This window comes from Culex quinquefasciatus, chromosome 2 (genome assembly GCF_015732765.1).
Source record: "Culex quinquefasciatus strain JHB chromosome 2, VPISU_Cqui_1.0_pri_paternal, whole genome shotgun sequence".
Taxonomy (NCBI): Eukaryota; Metazoa; Arthropoda; class Insecta; order Diptera; family Culicidae; genus Culex; species Culex quinquefasciatus.
Window position 1 is genome coordinate 199,322,421 of NC_051862.1, and position 24,086 is coordinate 199,346,506.

Genomic DNA, 24,086 nt, shown 5'->3' on the forward strand with positions numbered 1-24,086 from the left:
CACCCATTCCAGTGCTGAAAAGTAAAACTTTTCAGCATTGGTATTAAAAGGTATCAATTTTCCAGTCTTTTATCTTTGGTAGGGCAAAGTATGCCATTTCGTCGTTCGAAAATGCCAGGAAAAGTAAAATGTTTTAAGACGGAATTGCAAAAATTTATTTCAAAACTCATCAAAAAATAATAAAATCTATCATTGTTTTACTATGAAGTCTTCATCCATAAATGTATGACAAATGTTCGACAACCATCAAGAATTGTTTTTTTCAAGGAATGGAAAAACTCTTGAAAATATTTTAGAAGTCAGACCTTTTTGAAGAACTGCTTATATTTTAAGAAATGGAAAAACTCACGAAAATATTCTGACAATGTAGAATAGACTGTTTTTGAAAAAAAAAATACTCAATAGTATAGAATTCGGACATTTTTTCAAAGACCTGCTCATGTTTAAAAAAAAAATGAAAAACTCACAAAAAATATGATTATAATCAAGAATAGGTTGTTTCTAAAGTAAAACTCACAAAATAAATTACAAATAAGATTAAAAAAAAGAATTGCTTATGTTTAAAAGAATGGAAAAATTAACAAAAATATTACGACAAAAAAAGTATCTTCTAAAATTGAAAAAAAAACTCAAGCAATATTTTAAGGTTCTTTTAAAATGAACCATTCATGTTGAAAGAATGGAAAAACTCCCAAAAATGTTACAACAAGCAATAATATTTTGTATTTGAAGTATAGACCTACTCACAATTTTTTTTATAAGTACGACTTTTTCTAGAAAAAAAGCTGCTCATACTTGAAAGAATGGAAAAACATACTAATTTATAAAATCAATTATTCGACCTTTTGTCCATTCAACCATTTGTCCACTTTCGACTTTTTGTCCACTCAACCTTATTTCTTTCGACCTTTTGGCATTCGAACTTTTGTCCATTCGACCTTTTGTCCACATTCGACCTTTTGTCAATTCGACCTTATATCTTCCGACCTTTTGGCATTCTACCTTTTGGCATTGACCTTTTGTCCATTCGACCTTTTGTCTTTCGAGCTGTTGTCACCCATCATTCATCCATACAAACAACTTTGCCGAAGATACCAAATCGATAAAAAGAATGCTACTAAAGATACAGATTTTTGTATTTTCTGAAACCAATTTTGTTTGCACAATTCCAAATTGAATGTAATTTAATAGAACGTACTGATGATGCAAAATGGCTTTTTTGGGCATACGGAAGGCACCCAAAAAGTTTAAGCCAGAGTAAAATATTAAAAAATATATATGAATAAATGCTCAATTTGCTCTAAATTTTGATAGCAACTTTTTGTTGTAACGCATAACAATGCGAAATAACAAAAATCTAGCAAACATTTTTTATGAATATAATTGGAAAAGTAATGTATTAAATTTTACTTTTAATACTCTGATGCCCATTTTATTAATTAAATCAAAAATCAAACAAGTATGTATTTACATTTACAAAATACTGACATGAACCACCCTACTTTAATGCTTCCTAAATAATAAACTCTCCGGTTCCGAAATCCTCCCACCGCAAAGTTCGTTAAATGCTTATCATATTTGTGTTTATCGTTCATAAATGTGTCGACTGGGATTGCAAGCCATCGTGGGTTTTCTCAAACGTTTTTTCCTCCGACTCCGACCAGCCACAAAAAAATACACCAAGAAACAGAAGGCAAACGACCCATTCCTACGTATTTTTTTCCCTCAACCAAAAGCTTTCCGGAATCGAGTGCGAAATTTTCGAAACATAACAAAGTGCGCTCGCAGGAAAAACCCGAAGAATTTTCCACACACTCTCTTGGGGATTCCCCTCCCCCTCCACTCGATTCCAAGCTCTCGTGTGCGTGTACGCTTTTTTCAAAAGACCAAAATTTAGATATACAAACTGTTTATCGGTAAATGATGGTAAGAGGATTTGCTACACGAGACATGCCAAAGAGAGAGTCTTCTCGAGGTGGCAATCGAAGGCATGTTTTCATCGCCCAGGCCCAGTGTTTTCTCCCTTAAGTCGATTTCGAGTTGTGGTTGGGTGGTTGAAAAGGGAGGGGGGGGGGGGGACTTGGTTTTCTTGAGGACCACTTTTCGGAGATAACGTAAAAGTTTCTGGCACAATTCCAGACGCAATCAACGGAGACGATATCGTTATGGAGTTTCGGAGACAATTTTGGACTTTTTTATTTTCTTTGCGAGACTGTCGGGTTTGTTTGGGACTTTGGGAGTTGTGGTTACGTGTTGTTGTTTCTTGGAATATCGTTTAGAGTTTAAAAAAATGATTTTAGAAGGTAAGACCATATAAAATATTTGAAAAAATATTCGCCTTCAGTAATAAAATTAATTAGTTCAAAATTATATGATTCATTCAATTAAAATTTTAAAAAACTTTGTGTACCAAAATGGTATGTTAATATTCGCAAATTTATTTTTGCTTGTTGCAAATGTGATAAGTCTTCTAAACTTTGATTGTGGAATCATAATTTTTAAAGAATAAAAAATCATTATTTTTAAATTCAAGGCATTTTAAGGTTATTTTTTGTTGAAAATTGTTTTTTTATGCAATTTAAAAATAATTCTGTAAGAAAAATCATCCGAGCCAAAAATATTTTCAAAAAGTTGATTATTTTTTTAGTATTATCTCATTGTTCAACTTGCAACATTTTTTGCTCTTTTCTAACAAAAGTGATTGATTGTTTTAATCAAGAGTAACACTTTGAAACATTTTGGATTATTTTTTCAAATTTTGAAATAAATTTGCGGAATAATAAAGAATAACTCGTTTATGTTTTGCAAGTATGTTTTATTTGGAAATTTAAAATAGTTTTATTTGAAGTATTTCAACGCTTAACAATAAAACGATGACAAAAAATTTCTCAAATCAATATTTTTGGCTAAATCAATGTTAAATAATAAAAATCTTTTTTAACTAAGATGTAATACTTTTTCTAATAAAATATTTGTTTATAAAGCTTTATGTAAAAAACTCAGGAACGAATGATTCCTGAAACAATTTCATTGTGTGTTTAAAATCAATATCAATTCAAATTATTATCAAAATAATAATTGGATAGTTTGGCAAAGATAAAGGTAAAAAGTTGGTCGAACTAAAAAGAATTTTATTTGGAGTTCAATGTTACCTGGGAATTGGAAATGAACAATACTGAAATTAAATCTTGAAACAAAAGATTTTGTGTTTAGATCAGGTGACTTGTTTTCTTTTTTGAATTGAGTTCTGTTGAACCGTGTTTGCAGTACATTACATGTGCTATGTTTATTTAAATTAGGAAAATTTCAACCTAAATCAAAAAGGCAATTAGGCAATATTTTAATTTCCTCCCCTAATTGAAAAAATGCTGGAAAATTATTGGAAAATGCTAAACACATTTACACATTGTTCCCAAATGTGTACAAAATCTCTCTAAATTTGTGAACTTTATTGCTCGGTCATACTTTTTCATTATTTCTGGAACTGCATTTTTAATGTTGTAAAAAAGTTTAACAAATGTACAATTTTGAATGAAATCTAATTATTTAAAACTACCTAAAAAAGAAGCTTATGTTTTTTTTTCAGCGAAAATTGCCAAGTTGGGGAAATACGACAAGCTCTGAAATTTAAAAAAAGTTTTGCAACAAATTGATTTTTTTTTTTTGCAGATCCGCAAGTCACCTTTGAATTGTGAATTGAACAGTGAAACTGTTTAGTATCGAAAAAAATGTTCGATACATGTGCTAAACAGTGGAAATTTTCAACACTCAAAAAAAGTTCTTTTCCGTACAGTTAGTTTTGGCGTTTTATAAAGTTTAATTTCAAAAAATAATAATGAGCAATTCTCCATCAAATCGACAACTTCAACTTTTCAAAAGGGCGTAATATTGAATACTTAAATTTATTGAAGAGTTAGTCTTGCTTCCAAGGTTTTAAAAATATTTTTTTCGAAAAGATCAAAAAATCTCACAATTGTTTAATTTTTTTTGGCATTGAAAATAGGACAATTTGTTGTTGAGATATTGTTGCTAGAAAAAAGGGACCTGTTTGGATGAGACTTGAAAAAGTTCAATTGTCTCGTTTTTTTTGTTTTGTCCGCCTTATTTTAGCATCCAGAGCCCATCTTTAAGAGCGCATTCAGTTGGGAACCCGCGCCGAAAAAACGGCTAAGTCCTCCTTGCGCGAAACAAGTGGGAGAAGTGGAGCGAAAACATCTCTTAGGAAATTTAATTGGAAATTTCAGAATTTATCGAAAAGAATATTTCAGGAATAGGCAATTATGAACACTTTTTTTTAAATCGAAAAACGAGAAATTTTCAGTTAAATTAACTATATAAAAAAAAATATTTTGGTTGCAGATATGATTTTTAATTTAACAATTAAGTAATAAAATGGTTTTGACAATTTTTTATTTTATTTATTCCAAAAAACAACACTTTTCATAAAATTATAAATCATAAATCATACATTTTCTCCATACTTCTATAGCTTCTATAGCTCAAAAGTTGTGGGTTTTTGTCCCCAGAAACATTTTAACAAAAAAAGAAAATAATTAAAACGCATTTTTAGAAATTGATTATTTGTGAAAATAAGTTATTTGAAAAATCGGCGAGAATTCTAACTACTGAAATGGACAAATTACAAAAACGTAACGCACCGCTTAAAAAGAAGTTTTACTGTATTTACTATTTTCTGAATAGGCCTCATCATTGCTTACAATTTCACCGAAGACACTAAATCGATCAGATAATTCCTTCGAAAGGTACAGATGTTCTAATATTCATGTACCATTTTTGAATGGACAGCTGCCACAATTGGTTGGAGACTTGTATGGGTGATGGCACAAAATATCTCTAAACTAAATCAATGAATATAAGTAAAATCTAGGGCGTCAAATTTTCCCGGGTTTTGAATTTCCCGGGAAACGGGAAAAATATTTTTGGAATCCCGGGAATACCCGGGATCCCGGCAAATTTTTGAAATTGTAATAAAATCTATGTTTCATTATATTTTTGTTATGTTTTCAAGCTTAAAATCATAGAATTAGCTTAATAATATCAAATGGTGATAATCCTCACTTCAATCTAAACAAAGACGACAGTTTTAAAATAGCCTTAAAGAAATTATTTTTTTGTCTTTGTGGTGTTTAGGATTTTATATTCACTACTATTTTTAATTCCAGTATGATTAATTTTTTATTTTTCATTTGCGAATCAAATTAAATAATTCTTGAGTTTTTTTTGAAAATGTCCAATAAGTTTTTGTCTTCCATATGTTTATAGGACCTATTCAAAAAAAAAAAAAAAAACTCTGGAATTCTTTTATATTTTTATTCTTTTATATATATTTTTATATGACATGACTAAAACAGCTTAAAAAATTATTTTATATCTAAATAACAAAAAAACGACAATAAATAAAATGATAACAGTCAATGTAAAATTTTAGATAAGTTTTGAATTCATTGATTTATATAAAACATATTTTACAAATTATCTTCAAGTAACTACCGCCAACCGAGGGAAAATCAGAATTACAGTCTAAATAGGTACAGGAGATTTAAGAGCAATACATTTGGAAGTACAAATTGTTTTGTTCTGTTTCTGTTCATGCAATTATTTTTTGCTTTATTAGCTGTCTTTATTCGTTACATATGTTCTTATTTGCCCTAGATGCCGGTGTTTGATTATAAATAATTTGATTTGAGATTGTTTTTTTTTATAATTAAAATCGAAAATATACGTAAATATATCCAGTCCTTAAAAAAAATAAAATAAAAGAGAAAAAAATTTAAAGCACTATGCATTTTGCGGACCTGTTAATTATAATTATAATATTTTTTCCTAAAAAGCCAATTAAATGCTGAGATTTGCTGATTACAAATTTTAATTCATTTTATTGTTCTGAATTTCCAGACCAAAATATGATTTTTTTTTTCAATTTCAGGAATTCCCGGGACAAATTATAAAAAATCCCGGGATTCGGGAATTCCCGGTTTTGGAAAAATCCCGGGATTTTTTTCGCTGGAATTCCCGGGATGGACGCACTAGAAAAATCCATTTCCGTTTTATTGAAGAATTGCTCAAATTAGAAATTTTTAATTTTTGGATTTTTTTTTTCGATTTTAAACACATTTTTTTTTTCTTCGAAACGAATACAAACAAATCAAGGCACGTACAATCTTTTGTACGTCGTACAGCTAATCCCGATAAAAAAAGTGATTGCATCGATTAAAAAAAAAACATGTTTTCCAGAAAAAAGTCCTACAACAATAACAAAAAAAAATCCATGCAAAATTGTCATCCTCAGCGAAAAATAATACCTCTACGCTGACGCCACAAAACCATAATACTTTCACCACATACACTCACCCACAAACAGACAGACACACACACCATCATCGCCACCACCACCACGAAACCAGATAAAACCTCCAAGCTCTCGCAAATCTCCCGTTATCTGTTTATTATTATTACATTTTCATCTCCTCCATCCGGTGACGCTCGCGCTGCGGTGAGCATCTGCCACGAGTCCCAAATGGTTTAAAACTCTGTTAGTGTGTGTGTGTGTTTTGTTGTGTGCGATGTTGATGTCATGCCAAACAACAACCGTGCACCCCATTTGATCTCTACTTGGCTGATGCTCCGGCGGTCTGGTCAACCCCAAATGCATTCTGAAGGGGACGGACATTACCTGCTCCCCCTCCTCCTCACAAACAATAGATTTTCACTCTTACTCACACAAACAAGCGCTTACACGAAAAGAACACAACGATTTGGAGGGGTGAGCAGAGAGTACGACGTGATAGAGAGAAATGTACAACAACAAGACAATCACAATGCACACTCAAACCAACAACGAAGCAACGCCATGACAGTTGGCACGTTTCTAAAGGGAGAGAGGGGGGATCGTTGTGTGGGTGAGGCAGATTAAGCTTTACACGGGGTGCAGGATGTTTTTAATAGCAATAGAAGGTGACACCTGCAGAAAAATGTTAAAATTTGAAACAGTACAAATTTTACCCGATTTTTTTTAGAATTTATGATGTTTTTCAAAAATAAAGTAAGAATGGTTCAATTATTTCCTAGCTAATTTTTCTAAATTAATTCAAAAATAAACCTAAAAAAAATTTCCTCCGTGTCACACCGTGACACTTGCAACAGATGAATATCGACTATTTTTGCAAAGCACGGCTCGTCCTCGCAAGCCTGCTGACGCGCGGGTGTCGAAAAAAACATCCATCCAATCCATCTATCCATCCACCACCACCAGCAGCCCCATTTGTGAGTGCCACCCACGGCATGACGCGACCGGCGGAAGAGTTCGCAACCACCGCGCTTTCAGGCCATGTATATTTAATGCTTGTCCAACTCCAGAACCAGATGGGTGATGTTTGTGAGGAGGTTTATTTTGGGATGGTTTACTTTTACCAAATGTTGCGAAATGATCTTGATGGGCTTGATATGACACTGTTTGGTGTTAAACTTTATCATTATTTTGTTTGTTTGCTCAGGTAAAAATTAAATTTTGTTAAAACTTCAAATGTCATTTAATTTGTAATTTGTTGACTTTCTTCTGCATTCTAAGGGTTATTTTTTAAAATGTTAAAAAAATTCACTAGAATTCAAAATGTTTTTAAATAAATCCAAACATGCAAGGAATATATTTTAAAATGATTCCATCTGATAACACTTGAATTTTCGTAGAAGTTTTGAAGTTTTATTTTTTTTGTTCCTTGATGTTTTGGGTCGATTTAAAAGGGGCAACATCAACGATATTTAAAAAAAATATGTTTGAAAAAATTAAAAAAAAAGCTCGATTTTTTTTAAAGAAAATTTTAAGATGTTCTGGTTATAACAATTCCAAGTATTTTTTTTGAAAAATAACTTTTTTTTAAACAGTGTCCATACTCAGCCATATATTTTTTTTAATAGCTAAGGAAGTTATATTTTCTTGAATGACGTCGTCAATCCGTCCTTTGGTCACTAAGGTATCTGGAGTTTTTTTTGTTGAAAATGTTCTATAGTAAAATTTTTCATTTTATGCTTTTTGGGTGTTTTTTCAACCGCCTTGATTAAGATGTTTTCAAAAAGTGCTAATTAATAAGAACTTGAAAACTTGAAAATTAAAAATTAAAATGTAAAATTTGCGCATCTTTTTGAATGGAATGTTTTTAGATTTCAAGATCACGATCAATATATTTTAAATAGGCGAAATAAATAATTTTATGTTTTAAGTGGTGTACATTTAAATAGTTACAGGTTTTTAATATATGCCCACCTCTTCTCTCCTTTCAATTTGACTCAAAAATAAGTGGGAAAAAATTCAGAAACTTCAAATTTGAAATTAGATAGACTTTCTATCTACTAAAAACTATTTAATTAGCATTGTTCTCTGTTGATAACCCTGTTTGGCATTATTTAACTCATTTTGCATTATAAAAATACTTTTTTGTGATTCTTTTATGTACAGAACCGAAAAAAAATCACCGAAAAAATGCAACTATTATATCAAAATACTTTCTTCCGGTTGCATTTTATATGCAATTATTATAGGAATCCGATAAAAATAAAATATTAATCGTCATATGCTCCCGCCCCAATATTTATTTGCATTTTTGTTTTTTAATCGTGAATATGACAGAATTTAATCAAAATCTTTTTCCCGGCAATATTACAATAAAATAATTTAAAACCGTTCCAAGAAATTACATGAAAATTATATTTTGAAGATTCTATCTGTGATGGGTTTTTTCTTGACAATTTAGTTTATTCTGAGGTTTTCATAAATCCGTTTTAATATTTAAACTGTAATATAATAATATAAGAGGGTTAACATTCTATATTTATCAAATTTCTTAGAAATTTTACCATACCAGGCCTGCCCAAATCCGGCCCGCGACGGGTTTAATAAAGAGTTCGATGACTTGCCCTTTAAGCTGTTGATGAGATGTTTAATCAATATTTTGAATGTCTGAATTCAATCGAATTTTCACATGTTATTATATCAAAAATGTATTTAGAACATTCATATGTTTATTTTTTGCTTAAAATTAAATTCTGCTAATTCAATGAAGTGTTTGGATTATGCTTGTGTCATTCTAGAACTAATATTTTTGTCCTAATTAAATATAAAACAATCTTCATGTTTGCATTCAAAATTAAATATTTCTAAAACAATATTTTTCAGAATAAAACAGAAAACAAATGGATAGCAAAATAATCTATTTAGAAAAAATAAAAAAAAACTGAAACAAATGATAAATATGAATTGTTGGCTACAAATGTACAGGAAGATACAAAATTATTTGTTTACAGTTTCAACTGCCTTTACTTTTTGTTTGGATGAGTCTTTTTGAGAAACTAGAATAAAATTGATGTATTGAAAAAAATGTGTAAACAAAAATAAATTTAAAACAACATTTCAACGATAAAATTAAGCAATCATGCTGAAAAAAGAGCGCTGCAAAAAAAAAATAAAAATAAAAATAATGAGTCAAGAAATCGAGGACATGAAATATTTTTTTTATAAATAAAATTGAATTTTTCAAAGAAATTTGTTGAATAACGAATACATAACTACAATGTATGATTTTTTTTCGTTCGAATTTTTCTTTAAATTTGTTCGAAAATTTGCTTTATTTTAAAAAAAACCTTACACAACAAAAATGATAACATCCAAACTTAGTTTCAATACATTTTAATGGTTGCAAAACAAGGGCTTATTGACATTTTGAATTTTTATATTGTTTTGATGAGGAAAATAAACTTTAACATTTTTTCTAACGACCAATTTAATTTAAATGTTAAAAAATTTTATTAGGGTATTTGATAGCAATCGTTAACAACAATTACATTAAATTTTTTAACAATTAAAAATAAAAATAAATCTAGAAAAAACATGTTTTTAAATTCTAAAAATCAAGATACTTTCAACACTTGTTTCTTTTATCCTCTACAACCCAACTTCGCCTCTAGGGCATCGATCTAAAAATTCGAGAAAATCTATTTTGCAACCAATTTTTGGTCTAAAAAAGCATAGGAAAGAAGAACTCTTAAAATTTTAGAAAACTATAAGGTAGGAAGTGTAATTTGTTCTATGTAACTATGCCAATATTGAATAAACTCGGATCAACTTTGGCTGTGTTTCGTACTATCATTTCCCCTATATTATGTGAAAACAAGCATGCAGTTATTTTTGTTTACCAGACTACGCCTCTTAGCCTTTTTTACAATTTAAATAGTATCGTTCTATAGTAGAAAATGTTAAAAACAAGTAAAACGTTGGAAAAGTAACTGTAAAATCACGAAAAACAAGATAGGCAAAGGGTAATGAAAGAAGGTGGTAGAGTAAGCCAAATACTATCAGAAACAAACATAAACTTATCAAGATAAATGCAAATTAAAATATTAGAAAATGGAAAAAGAAAAATCAGAAACAAGAGAATTAAAGTTAATTGTCCAAAATGACCTCCTAAACATTGGAAAAAAATCGAAAAAAATAGTTTGGACAATAGAGGGTTAATTTGCTTGCTTTTCAAATTTTATCAAACATTTTTACCGGCCCGCCACTTTTTTCTGCTTCAGATAAATCAGATCTGTCCGCAGGTTAAAAAGGTTGGGCACCCCTGGTCTACACAATGCAACTGGAAGAAAGTCTTTTGCTCTTTAGTAAGAAAATTACGAACAAAAGTTAAAAAAACATGTTTTTTAGGATATCGTCAAAAACGAGGGCGTAGGTAACCATTAATAAAGGTATGGTCCAATTACCACATATTTTGGTATTTCTGTTAAATATCCAAAATCAAAGGACGTGGATTCCAAAAGTGTACTCAGTTGACATGGAACTACCAAGCCTTCCATAATTTGATAGTTTAATAATTTGATACATAACTTTAAGATTTGAAAATATTTTCATCAAAATTACTGTTGAATTATTAACCCTCTACTGCCCAAATTTTTTTTCGAAAATATTTATTTTTCCCGTGTTCAGGAGGTCATTTTGAGCAACTTTTGTTCTACGAAAAACTTTACTTTTCTTGTTTTATGTTTTTCTGTTTCATTTTTAGTATTTTAATTTGAATTTATCTTGTTTAGTTTATGTTTGTTTTTGGTAGTATTTGGCCTACTCTACCACCTTATATAATTACATTTCGCCTATCTAATTTTTTCATGTTTTTACAGTCCCTTTTTCAATTTTTTGCATGTTTTTCACATTTTCTGCTATAGAATCGCACCATCACCATTTAAATTGCAAAAAATGCGTAGAGGCATAGTCTGGGACACTACAAAAATTACTGCATACTTCTTTTTACTGAAAATATAGGAAATGTTAGTAAAAAACACTGTCAAAGTTGACCCCTAAAAAAATTACATTTTTAAAAACATTGGCAAAGTCACATAAAACAAGTATAACTTCCAACCCTTAAATTTTCCAAAATTTTAAGAGTTCTTCTTTCCAATGATTTTTAAAGATCAAAAATCGGTTGGAAAATGGATTTTTGGCGATTTTTTAGATCGAAGCCCGTCTATAGGCGGGGTTAGTTTGTAGAGGGTTAATCCATAAAACGTGAAGACTTCGTATTGGTAATCTTGAGAACATTTCCCCAATAGAATGAATGAAAAAGATGTGCATTTAATCAAACTTCTTTTGTTTTCTAGCGAATACAATACCTCACATTAGCACGCGAGTTTCGCTCGCGACAAAAAGTGAGAGTTGGCAAAAGCTGAATTAAAATTTACAGCAGATTTTCAAGAGGATACACTTTCCATCCACACAATTACCGGCGGGGATGGGGGAAAAAGTTGGCAACAGTTGAGCTTGCACACAAGTGGTTTCGTGTGTGAGTTTTGTGTGACTGAATTTATAACAATGAGTGAGAGTTTGGGGGGGAGGGGAAAAGTTTTTCTCCGCCGGAAAAGCTGTCTGCAGTTTTCCACCACACCACTATTTTTTTGTCAGCGTTATCTCGTCAACTTTTCTGGATTATTGTACGCAAATAGTTTTGCTGTACCAGGTCGAACGGGTTGCACTCTGTGCACGGATGATCGTTGAGCAACAACTTTTCCAGCGAATGACTTGGCAAAGGTTTCACCACGGCGAAAGTGATGCCATTGTTGTGGCGGCAGAAGCTGGCTGGTGCAGATCTGCGAGATACAACTCGAGATTGCAAACAAGAATGGAATTGGGTTTGTTTGCATGGAATTGGGTTTGTTTTGAGTATCTTTTCATCTTTTCGTTTTTAAATTAGTTAGTTTATTTTGTTAAGTTATTTTTTCTTTAAAAATCTTTTATTTTTGTTGAAAATTGACGAATGTTAAAATAAAAATTGTATTTGAATAATTTGATATTTCATTAAAAACGAGTTGCATAATTTTCTCTGGGAAGCTATATTTTAATATTAAAAAAATCTCAGTCCCAGGAACCTTATGACATAGTTTCAACTTTCAGCGCCACCTGCCGCCCAACAATATTATTCTTTATTTCGTACTCTTCATCCTCGCCTTTTTTTCCGCGCCGTGCACTTTTCTTCAACTCTGTAAAATGTAACAAAACCAGCTGCTGCCATCATCAGGTGGGGCTCCAAACTCCAGAATAATTATGTTACGTCGGGCGGCTGGGTCAAAAATAGTGGCAAAAAATGCTCCCTCTTGCAACCCAGAGAAAATCTTTTATGGCTATATTTTCCCATTCGCCGTTTTGTACCGGGCTCGAGTTGAGGGGAAAACTTGTTTTTCATAGCTTCGTCTCGTTTTTTTTCACTCTGAGCCAAGGTAATAAGGCTTGGAAGTTGGAAGTCCTAAAGGTTTTACGGGTGTTTAGCTTTTAGAGAATTGTTGGAGTTTAGATACTTAAATAATATTTTTAAGCAATTTTCGAATAAAAATGAAAGACATTGAAATAATTATTTCAAAACAGATCAAATTTCAAAAAAAGTTTGACCACTTTTTGAACAACAAAATATCACTGTTCGCAACTAACTGAGGGAGCAACTCAGGTAGAACACTTGTTTGTAATCGTCCAGATCTTACCTTTTTTTCTGCAACATCCCAAGGCATCATCAACAGCAGCGCAACTATACAGCGACAAGCAAAGGGAGCTAGTTAGGCAACGGTTTTATTCTGGTTGAATTTTTTAATCAAATGTTTTTCGTTTTACGCCCCCTCCTTAACCACTTCAAATGAGAGTTTAATTTTGGGAATTTAATTTACGGTTCACCAACCTTGAGCAGTCGCACATATAATTCTCATCACTCGTCTCTTCAGTCTTCATGATAGCAAGTAAATTCTAGACAAAAATTGTAAAAAAATCATACTTTTCAACCACCAATTTCCCATTTCCCCCCTGGACACATAAGCTTTTGTTTTTTCTCGACCCCCCTTTCCCCCTCCAACCAGGATCAACTCAACCTGAAAATATTTTCATTCACTGTGCTTTTTTTAATGTTTTGCTGAAACCGTGTGTCTGGCAGCTGGATTAAGCAAATCGATTTTTGCAAACTCATTTAGCTAAATCCGATTGTGAGCGGGGTTTAGCTTTCTTTTTTTCTACATCTTTCTATTTGCTGGAAGCTGCTGGGATTCGGGCAGCGCGCTAACGAAGTGGAATTTTCCCCCTCAAGTGCTTTGTGGAACCGTGGTTAGGGTAATGGAGCCGGGTGCTTAGTTGGCGAGAGTGAAGGTGCTTAGTGAGAGTGTTTTGCCAGGTTTGCCAAAATTAGATGAAATTTACATAAGAATTAAAAACATTTTTATGACTTTCAGTTCAGAAAAAACAATAATCGTCAAAAATACAAAACAATTAAAATCCCACTTAAAATATTAATTATGGCCAATGCAAATTTTATTTTAGTGTTTACCCTCCCACCTCTTCGAAATTTCGTCAAAAAATCATGGGGCCACAAATTAATGTAAAATCGACTTTAACTTTTTGAAACACATTGAATAACGTTTATTCATGCATTTTATTGATTCCACATAAATTCGATAGATTTTCTTATCATTGAATCGATACAATTCAAGATTATAATAATGAAAAGATACCTTACCACATTATTCAAAATTTGATTAAATAAAAATTTTCATGAGAATATCAATTTTTACTGCCATTTAAATCAGGTTTAAGCCATGAATAAATATTTTTTCACATTTAATAATAAATATGATTTGCAGTCCAGACTCGATTATCCAAAGTTCGATTATTCGAAGGTTTCTTAAAAGAAACTTATTTTTTAATTAAAAAAATCTTGCTTTGAGAAGAACATTAAAATCATCATGTTTATCAACGTTTTTCTACAGCAATTCCATTTTAAAAAGCATAAACAACAAAAAAGTTGTCTGACCGGGTCTAAAATTTGAGTGGAGGTTCCTTGGTCAAAATAATTAGACTCATATTTTTTGTTTGGCCATTTTGGGGTGACCTACACCGTGCTTGGGTTGTCTAAAAATTAGCACTTTTCGCAAAAACCACATTTACAGAAAAATTCATACCGCCTCGCCATTTCATCTAATTTAGTTGTTCTTTCAAGAATTATTGTTTAAGATTAAAAAAGTAAGCATAGCATTTTAAAAGGTCGTATGAAACTTTAAAATGCCTATATCTGAACACATGTTTATGGGACTCCTTCGAAAATTTTACGTATCATACGCAAAAACGGGAGGAGTTCATTGAAAGAATTTCGAGATTAATTTTTTTGAAAATAAAAACCAGATTTTTCGTCACGCTTCGAGCAAAAACAGGAAAATGACTATACTTTTTTGGGTACCATATGTTGAGTCTTTTAATAACAATTACAATCACGCTAATGGCAAAAAAATCGGGTCTTATTATTTTGGACAATTAAGTAAGTTTAGTTAAAATTTACTTACTTGAAAAAAGTTCTCATTTTTTTCAGAGCTGATTCTCAAGTATTTCAAAAATGTTTCTATAGATTTGAAAAAAAAAGTTTTCAAGGGTTGTAAATTTGATGGTTCATTATAAGTTTTTGTGTAGTTTTGCCAAAATTAGTGAGTAAAAAGTGAAATTCAACAAAACAGATACTTGTGAAACATTTCTGATGAAAATCACACATTATCTTGAAAAAAATTCAATCTTCTAAAATTCAACTTTTTCGTACCAATTCAGTATGATTTTAAGAAAAGAAAGCAGCGACTCCATGTCAAACCAGAACGATCCAGATGAAAAGTGCTCCGATTTGGTTCAAATTTGGCCTGGAAGTTCCATGGAAAAAATAATAAGTCCTGTATTTTGTTTGGCGATTAGGGTGGTCGAAAATTTGCGCTTTTGTAAGTTTTTGAAAAACTACATTTTGCATACTTGAACTTGAACCAAATCTTAGCACTTTTGATTTGTACTGTGATAGGGATTTTTTTTTGTGTGTTAACCCTCTACTGCCCAAATAATTCTTTCGATCGAGCTACTTTTGTTCTACAAAAAACTGTACTTCTCTTGTTTTATGTTTTTCTTGTTTCATTTTTAGTATTTTAATTTGCATTTATTTTGTTTAGTATAAGTTTGTTTTTGGTAGTATTTTGCCTTTTGATATGCATTACATTTTGCCTATCTAATTTTTTCATGTTTTTACAGTCACTTTTTTTATTTTTTTGCTTGTTTATCACATTTTCTGCTATAAAATGGCATTATTATCATTTAAATTGTGGAAAAGCGTAGAGGCATAGTCTGGAACACTAGAAAAAATACTGCATACTCCTTTTTACTTAAAAGATAGGAAATGTCAGTAAAAAAACACAGCCAAAGTTGACCCATAAAAACATAACATTTTTGAAAACATTGTCAAAGTCACATAAAAAAAGTAAAGCTTCCAACCTTAAAATTTTCTAAAATTTTAAGAGTTCTTCTTTCAATGAATTGTAAAGATCAAAAATTTGTTGAAAAATTGATTTTTGGCGATTTTTTAAGTCGAAGCCCGTCTAAAGGCGGGGTCGGGTTGTAGAGGGTTAACAAACACCAATTTTCGATGTCAAAAACCAAGAAATTTTGAGACCTTTCCGATTTAAATGTTTACAATTTTGGAATCAAGTTTATCTTTTCAAAAGGTGTTCAAGAAATTTATTTTAACTTTTTAAATCGTCCGATTTGATTTCCAAAATCTGAAAATAATTCATTTTTGAAATATAAAATTGGTTTCATTTCTGACATCACAGTGTAACAGTTGTTGGAATATTTTTTTTTTTTAATATTGGACGCTTTTTTGTTGACTCTCAGAAAATCTTATTTTTCTGTTTGATTTTCTATCAGATATTATATCTCAGCAATAATCATTGGCCCAATCTTCAAGTTTTTGTAAGTTTTCCGATCATAAAAAATAAATATTTGAGATGGTCAAGCTCAATCTTTACTTCTACAGGTTAAAAATTCAATCTTTTAACATAAAACCACTCTTAGGTGGAATTAACTTGAAAAATGTTCTCCTAATCAAATATTATTTTATTTTTTAAAATATTTTTTTTTGTTTTCGATTTTTTCGATAGATATACAAACATAAAACAATTTCGAATTCGATATTTTGCATTATTTTATCAATAAATCATAGCTTGAGAATAAAATGTTTGATCACTTTGTCTCGAATCTCAAAGATTGATGATCATATTTCTAGAAAATAATCGAAAATAGGGTAATTTTTCTTAAAGCTTAACAATTTTTATTTGATCAGAAATAGCTTTTCAAGATACAGAGTTTTGATAATTTACGAGGCATTTTATTTATGACCTCCCTCAGATTTTATATGGAAATTTGTATGGATGGATTGAGGATGAAAAATTTCAAAAGTGTGTGCAACGTTTGAGGCAAAACAAGTAAAAAAAATAATGCTGGCCTATAAAACTGCTGCGCAGGTTCAACTCGAGGGGAAGCATGAAAATCCCCAGAAAAAATGGCATCTAAATCTTTTCAAAAATATTGAGACAGGGTAGAGATACGCTCCTTGTGAATATTGCAAGCAAAATCGTCGAACCGCCTCAATTCTTCTTTCTAACTTTGAAGGAAAACCATTTGACCCTGTCTAAATAGTTTTGAAAAATTGTTTCAAATTTATGGGGACACCAAATTTTATGCTTTCCCTAGAGTTGAGCCTGCGCAGTCATTTTTGTAAATTTTGGTAGGTTAGTGTATTCATATTTTACCGAAGGCCCACAGAATTGCTAACGTGTTTTTAAATGAAAATCCTCTACTTTTCTTCACATCAACTTAAATTGCTCCACATTTAACCCGACACTCTCTGACCTCGTAGTTCATTTTTAATATAAAAACCCACTTTCACCTCGAACCACCATCGCCACTTTCCGAACACAGCCCTGCTGCCACTTCAACTTTTTAATTTTTCATCATTGTTATTTTCCAGAAATCTGCAAAACCGCATCCTTTCTACTGCAGCACGGAGGGAAAAAACTCGTCGTCACCAGCATATTGCGTCTGTCACCGTGCCAGACTCTGAGCCAAACAAAAAAAGTGAGCACATCCAAAATATTAACAACCTACCACTTGTAGTGGGAACGAAAAAAATAATAACCCAACAAAAAAAAAAAAAAGGCAGCATAAACTATCTCCCGGAGCGAAAGTTATTCATTCCGGACAACAACGGGGAATATCCGGTGCGGCAGTGTTGCCAGCTTGAAAAAAAAAGACTGCACCAAAAAGCAAGGGGAAATAAACTAGTCAGGTTTTTTTTCCCCCGCACTGAGAAAGAGTGGAAAAATAAAAACAGTCCAGGAGGGCAAGCAAATCACTGACTGGACTCACAAAGCAGCAAAAAGTAAGCTTTTCCGGGAAAAATATATACATTTTTGTGTGTGTGTGTGAAAAACAAGCGAAAACAGTGCGCGAGGAAAAATTGCGAATCACGACGAGTGAAAAAAAATTGGAGAAGAGAAAAGTGGAAAAGTTTGCAGATTTCCACGGGGAGTGAAAGCTTTCTATGCCATTTTGTATGATTTATATTTGTGAATAAAAAGTAAAGTGCAACAACAAAAAAAATTAAAATAGAAAAAAATCTGTACCATCATTGTTAGCGGGAGCGTTTTTGAGTGATTTGGGCGAGGTGAAAGTGAAGTCTGTGGATGCAGCTGTGAGAAAGCTCACACAAAGTCCTGTTGCAGTAATGGAGGAAGAACCGCCGAGGCAGCGTTGCCATCACCATCGGCATCGCAGCATGGGCAGCTGGTTCCGGAGCTGGTCGGCGAGAAACGTGGGGATTACGATGAGGGTGGCAGGGGTGCTGGTTTGCACCCTGCTGGCGTTTACGACGGTTGGACTGGCGAAAGGTGAGTGTTTGGTTTATATGGAAATCAGGTCAAGCGAAAAGGTAGAAGACAAGATGCTTGAAGGATATGAATTTTACAATAAGCAGTAGGGTGGTCCAAATCCAAATCCAAATTTGAGCTCATTCTGACCACGGGAACCCCTCCCTCTGATCGCTTGACGTTTATATGGGAAAAATCGTCTAAATGTAAAGAGAAAACAACTTTTTCAGTTTGTTACCCGTGGAATACGCAGCAACTATCCAATTCTTACCAATTTTCGGACCTAAGATCTTAATTAAATTTGAAAAATACCTGGCGCTTTGCCTTTGAATTTTAACTGAGATTTAACCCGTAAAATCGGTGCGTTTTGGTTTTTGCCGGTTTTGAGCCCCTTAAACGATTTTTGCATTTTTCAAAAACTTCATTAGCTCATAGTCTGTGTTCCAGGGAACAACTTTGCCGAAGAGTGCGAAGATTTGTCCACTTCGTTTTGCTCTGACAAAAAAAAAAAAATGATTTTATCGTTTTTATTCCCATCTGGAACATTGACATATCATTGAAAAACTAAATTTCATTCTGAAGCAATATACAAAACATTTGTTCAAAAGCTTAAAACATTAAACAAATTTTGGGTGTGTTTTTAACATTTCTCAGCTGTTTCAAATTTCCCGTTTTTCCGGATTTTATTCAAATGTCTTCAATGGTAACCTATTTGTAGAAATCAATTCCAAAAAGCCAATTTTGTTATCATGATTTTTTTGCCCGGATCCAGAGTCTTAGACGAAAAAGGGAATAAGTTATTTAATGATAATTTCAATTTTCAAATTAAAAAAATATGTTTGAAAAATTAAATTAACTCAAGTATGATACTTCGGAAAATCGAATAATGAACAAAAAAAATTGTCTCGTATTTTTTTCATTTTATTGTTTTTGAAATCAAATTCGAGTTCTGCGACCCCATTTTAGTCGAATTAGAAAAGTTCAAATAACAAAATGTCTTTTTTTATATTTCATTACCGCAATTTTGGCCGCCAGTTTGGAATTCAAAAATTCTAAATCACTTTAGTATAGTTTAGGGGTCTTGCAAAACTCGTCAATCAAAAATAAGGCAGCGATTTTTTTTTTTGAAATAATCAAAAATTCAATCTTTATGATAGAATTTCTGATAACTTTGATATCCAGACGAAATTGTTGACAATTTCTTAAAAAAAAAAATAGGTACACCCTTTAAAAAGTATTATTTAATTTCATTTTCTTACACAAAAACACAAAAGATTGCGCAAAATCATTATTTTTTTAATTTTAATTTGTTGATATGTATTAGAGTAGGGCGTCCAATTATCTCGGGTTTTGAAATTCCCAGGAAACGGGATTTTTGTTAAACCCAGGAATTCTCAGGATCCCGGGTTTTTTTTGGAACAGTCATAAAAGCCATATTTTCATTATTTTTTAATATATGTAATTAGTGCGTCCATCCCGGGAACTCCCGGGACAAAAATCCCGGGATTTTTCTAAAACCGGGAATTCCCGAATCCCGGGATTTTTTGTAATTTGTCCCGGGAAATCCCGAAATTGAAAAAAAAACAAATTTTGGTCTGAAAATTCATAATTGGTTGTAGAAATAGATAAACAGTTGAATACATAGTAAGCGATACGAATTTCAAAGCAGTAAAATCTGTATTCAGCATATACCAGCAATAATTTAGCTTATAAGAGAAAATTGTTGAAATTTTAGTTAACAGTTCCGCAAAAGGCTGAGCGCTTGGAATATTTTTTATTTTATGTTATATATTTTTCAAAGTCTGAGTATTATATTCACTTATATTTAGGATATTAAATTTTTCATCAAATACCGGCAAAATCTGGGCCAAATCAGAACAAATGTAACGAATTAAGATAGCTATTGAAGCCATTTTTTGCATAATGACTTCGGCTCAAACAGGAACAGATCATTACAATTCCTAGTATACGATTTCCAATTATATTCCTCTAAAATCTCCTGTACCTATTCAGACTGTAGTCCTGATTTTCATCAGTTGGCGGTAATTTGTAAAATATGTTCTATATAAAACAAGAAATTCAATTTTTTTTTTGTTTTTTAGACATTTTCAAAGAAAATTTTCGAGCTTTTGTAGTCATGTCATATAAAAAGATATAAAAGAAATATTCATTTAAAACACTCATATAATTTGAATCACATTTGAATTAAAAATTTAAGTTAATCCAAAGCACAACAGAGGACAAAAAAACAATTTTTATTTCTTTTAAGCTATTTAAAAACGGTCGTCCTTGTTTAGATTGTAGTGTAGATTGTCACAAATTAATATTATTCTGCTTATTCTATGATTTTAAGCTTGAAAACATATCAAATATTATGAAAACATAGATTTTATGACAGCTTTAAAAATTTCCCGGGATCCCGGGAATTCTCGGGATTTCAAAAATATTTTTCCCGTTTCCCGGGAAATTCAATACCCGGGAAAAATGGACGCCCTATATGTAATTATGCTTAAAATCATAGAACTCAATACTATTAATTGGTGGTAATCTTATCTTCATTCTTAACAAGGACAGCAGTTTTTTTTACAACCAAACCTGAATTTCCTTACGCTTTTTTTTTATTATTTTTCAGTTTCGGAAAACTGGGACAGCATGAAAAATCCCTGGATTCGGAAATTCCCGATTTTGAGCAAATCCCGGGAATCTGGGATGGACGCACTATATTAGAGGATCAAAAAAGACAGTTGCATTTGAAGAAAATATTTACTTCATTTGCAGATGCAGAATTCTGATTATAAATTAATTAAAACTTTACAGAAATTTTGAGTGCACCGTTTAAAGATAGAACTTTTAGTTTGATGTTGGCCAAAAAAATAATTTTTCGTTTCTTCAATAGATTTCCCAAGCCTGTTTTTTATAAGTTTTTAAAATTTCCTGTATTTTTTTTATTTGAAGATTACGCAATTAGCTGCTGAGATACAGCCATGAAAAGGAATAGAAATAGTAAAAATTAGGTTTCTAAGGTATCACCCTAATAGCATTTTTTTTAGTACATATATATCTATGACCGGGGGGGTTGACTTAAGCTTTTCTTTAAAACCTTTCCGATATTTTATGCATAAATAAGGTTGGTTGGTAATTTTTTTTTCTAAAATCTTCAAAATTTCAATGGAAACACAAGTGCAATCAGCTGAAATCAATTTAAAATGCATTCCCCTGCGTTTAGAATCATTTTTAGCATGCTTGGGTTGATTAAGAAATCTTTTAAATTTTTGATAATTTTCAATGTTTAGTATCGCAAAAAGATTTTTTTTTCGCTAACATTTTTGTTTTCGTCAAATCTTACATTTTTCGAAAGCTAATGATTGCAAAACAACTGAACTGGTGTAAAATGGATTTTAAAACACTTTTTGCATTCAAATCTTGAAATTATGGCTTGTTATTTCAGTTTTTATATTTTTTATTTTTTGGGACAAAAACTTTGAAAAATATTTTCAATAGCCTAAGTAATATTTGTGATATCCCAGACTAAGCCTCAACGCATTTTTTTAAAAACTAGCAAAAAAAATGAAAAAGTGACTGTAAAAACATGAAAAATCTAGAGAGGCAGAAAGTTATGATAGGAGGTGGTAGAATAAGCCAAATTATATGAGAAACAAACATAAACAAAATATGATATACGCTTATTAAATTGCTAAAAATTTATCAAGAAAGACATACAACAAGAAAAGTAAAGTTTGTCAACAAAAGTTGCTCAACGCGACCTCCTGAACAAGGGAAAAAAAATTCTCGAAAAGAAAATTGGGCATTGGAGGGTAACCGAATACTCTTCTATCATTTTTTTCTGAACTTAAAATTTTGGACTATCAATACCAACACTAAAGATGAAATGTTTGTTTGGATGCGGATATAATAAAGGGAATTTTCGGACATTACACTCAGTTGAAACAAAAAAAAAAAAAAGGTTTTGTTAAACATTTAGTCGATATATTTGATAACGTTTTAATGCTTTCAGCTTTTTGCGACAAAGTGATTGAAATCTGCATTAGTTTATGGGTTCGTTATATAACTATTGATCCTCTCTGAATAAATCTAAGACAGACTTTTGCTTTCCCTCAATCGCCAGTTCCCAGGGCGTCAACCCACAAATGTCGTACTGGTTACGCGCCAAATTTAGCTTGTTCTTCGAGTGACGATTGTACAAATTTTGACAGTCTAAAATAAATCGACAATTTTCGATCCTGCCACAGTTTGCCGCTGCGTGGAGTGCGATGCTGTTGAACTTGGGTTCCCTGGTGAGGAGAAGCAGTTTCAGTTTCTCCAGATTAGCTGGTGGTATTTGATCGTTCAAGTCGGCATCGATTAGGTACTCCACGATGGGGGTGGCAAACTGGGGAGGAAAGTTTAGCAGTACGTGATGAATTATTGGCGATTGTTGGTGCTTGAGATCATCTAGGAGGTTGTTGATGTGATTTGATCTAGCGTGGTTAAGGACATATTTAACAATTTCTGCGTTGAAGCTGAAGATAACGATTTCAATTGGGGATTCTCCTTGCTGATTGGGTAACTTTAAATTTACTTCGTATTGTAGAACCAGTTGAACAATTTCTATCATTTGAAGGGACATCGCGTAATGTGCAACCGTGTTACCGTCGGCGTCAGGAATGTTAACTTGGGCTGGATCTGCGTCCAACAGCAGCTTCATAATCTGCGTGTGGAAAAACTTTGCCGCCAACATAACCGGCAACAGTGATTTTTTCTCGAACCTGGCCCGTAAGTTCACCCCACAATCGATTAAAAACCTAACTACTTCCGCATGACCTCCGGTCACTGCCGCGTGCAGTGGACTCAACCCGAAAGCGTTGGGCATTTCAATAGCTCGGGTCATTCCGTCTGACGAACGCCAATCGTTTTCAACGTAAAGGTTGAGGAATCGCAGGGACTCTTGCGAGCTGGTGGTGAGGAGAGCCTGGTGTAGTGGGGTATGCTTGTTTTGATTCACGGCAAGTGGGTTGGCACCATGCTCTATGAGCAGCTTGGCACCGTCGAAACCACCTTCTCCGTCACAAAACTGCTGGAGAACGGAAACGCCCAGGTGGTCGGTAAAGTTGACGAAAGATTTCAGCGGTAAGTCGGGGATTTTTTTCGTGGATTGCATTAGGTAAGCAGTTTCGTCAAGAATTATGAAATGATTTAAGGTGTGGTCCATATCATTCCGGAACACCCCAAAGATCGGATGTTTTATGTGCTGTAAATTGTCAAGCAAAAATGTGAATATTTTTTCGCTTGTATTCAACAGATCAAAATGAATGATTTTGTGAAATTTTAACGAGTTGATATCTGGCTCTGGACCATTTTCAACAAATATGGTAAAATGACACACGATAGTTGATTTTATGTCACTATTGTTCAAAGTCAAAGTCAATTTTCCCGAACGTTTCGATTGAGACGATTTTGAGGTTGTATTCACAATGATCAACAGTTTTTGGCAAACTTTCAATAAAGATGGTCTCTCCGCACAATCATCACAGAAAAAGGATTGTGTAAGTTTATGGTTTTGAAAAATCTGCAAGAAATACAGATTGAAGTGTCCAAATTTCCGAATATCTTTACACTTTGAGAGAATCCTTTCCAGTAATTCGTCATCCTTTTTGAGAGCAACATATGCTAAGATATTGATAAAGCCTGGAACAGGCTCCTCCAGATATGCCAGCGTTCTCCATCGGAGCAAAAGCTCCTCAATGTTGTACAGGTCAGTGGTTTTTACTGCTGAATAAGTTACATTCAACTTTTCAAAGATTTCCTCAACCACGGCCGAGTTATCCGAC

The 24,086-nt window shown here is 32.3% G+C and overlaps 1 protein-coding gene across 1 annotated transcript in view; it reads left to right on the plus strand.

Annotated features, from left to right (window-relative positions):
• The window catches only part of LOC6053417 (lachesin), a 304,414-nt gene that overhangs the window by 17,763 nt on the left and 262,565 nt on the right, over positions 1-24,086 (plus strand). Inside the window, exon 2 of the mRNA XM_038251455.1 lies at positions 17,361-18,279. Coding sequence (XP_038107383.1) covers positions 18,117-18,279 — 163 coding nt within the window. The 5' untranslated portion in view covers positions 17,361-18,116. The remainder of the gene's footprint in view (positions 1-17,360; positions 18,280-24,086) is intronic.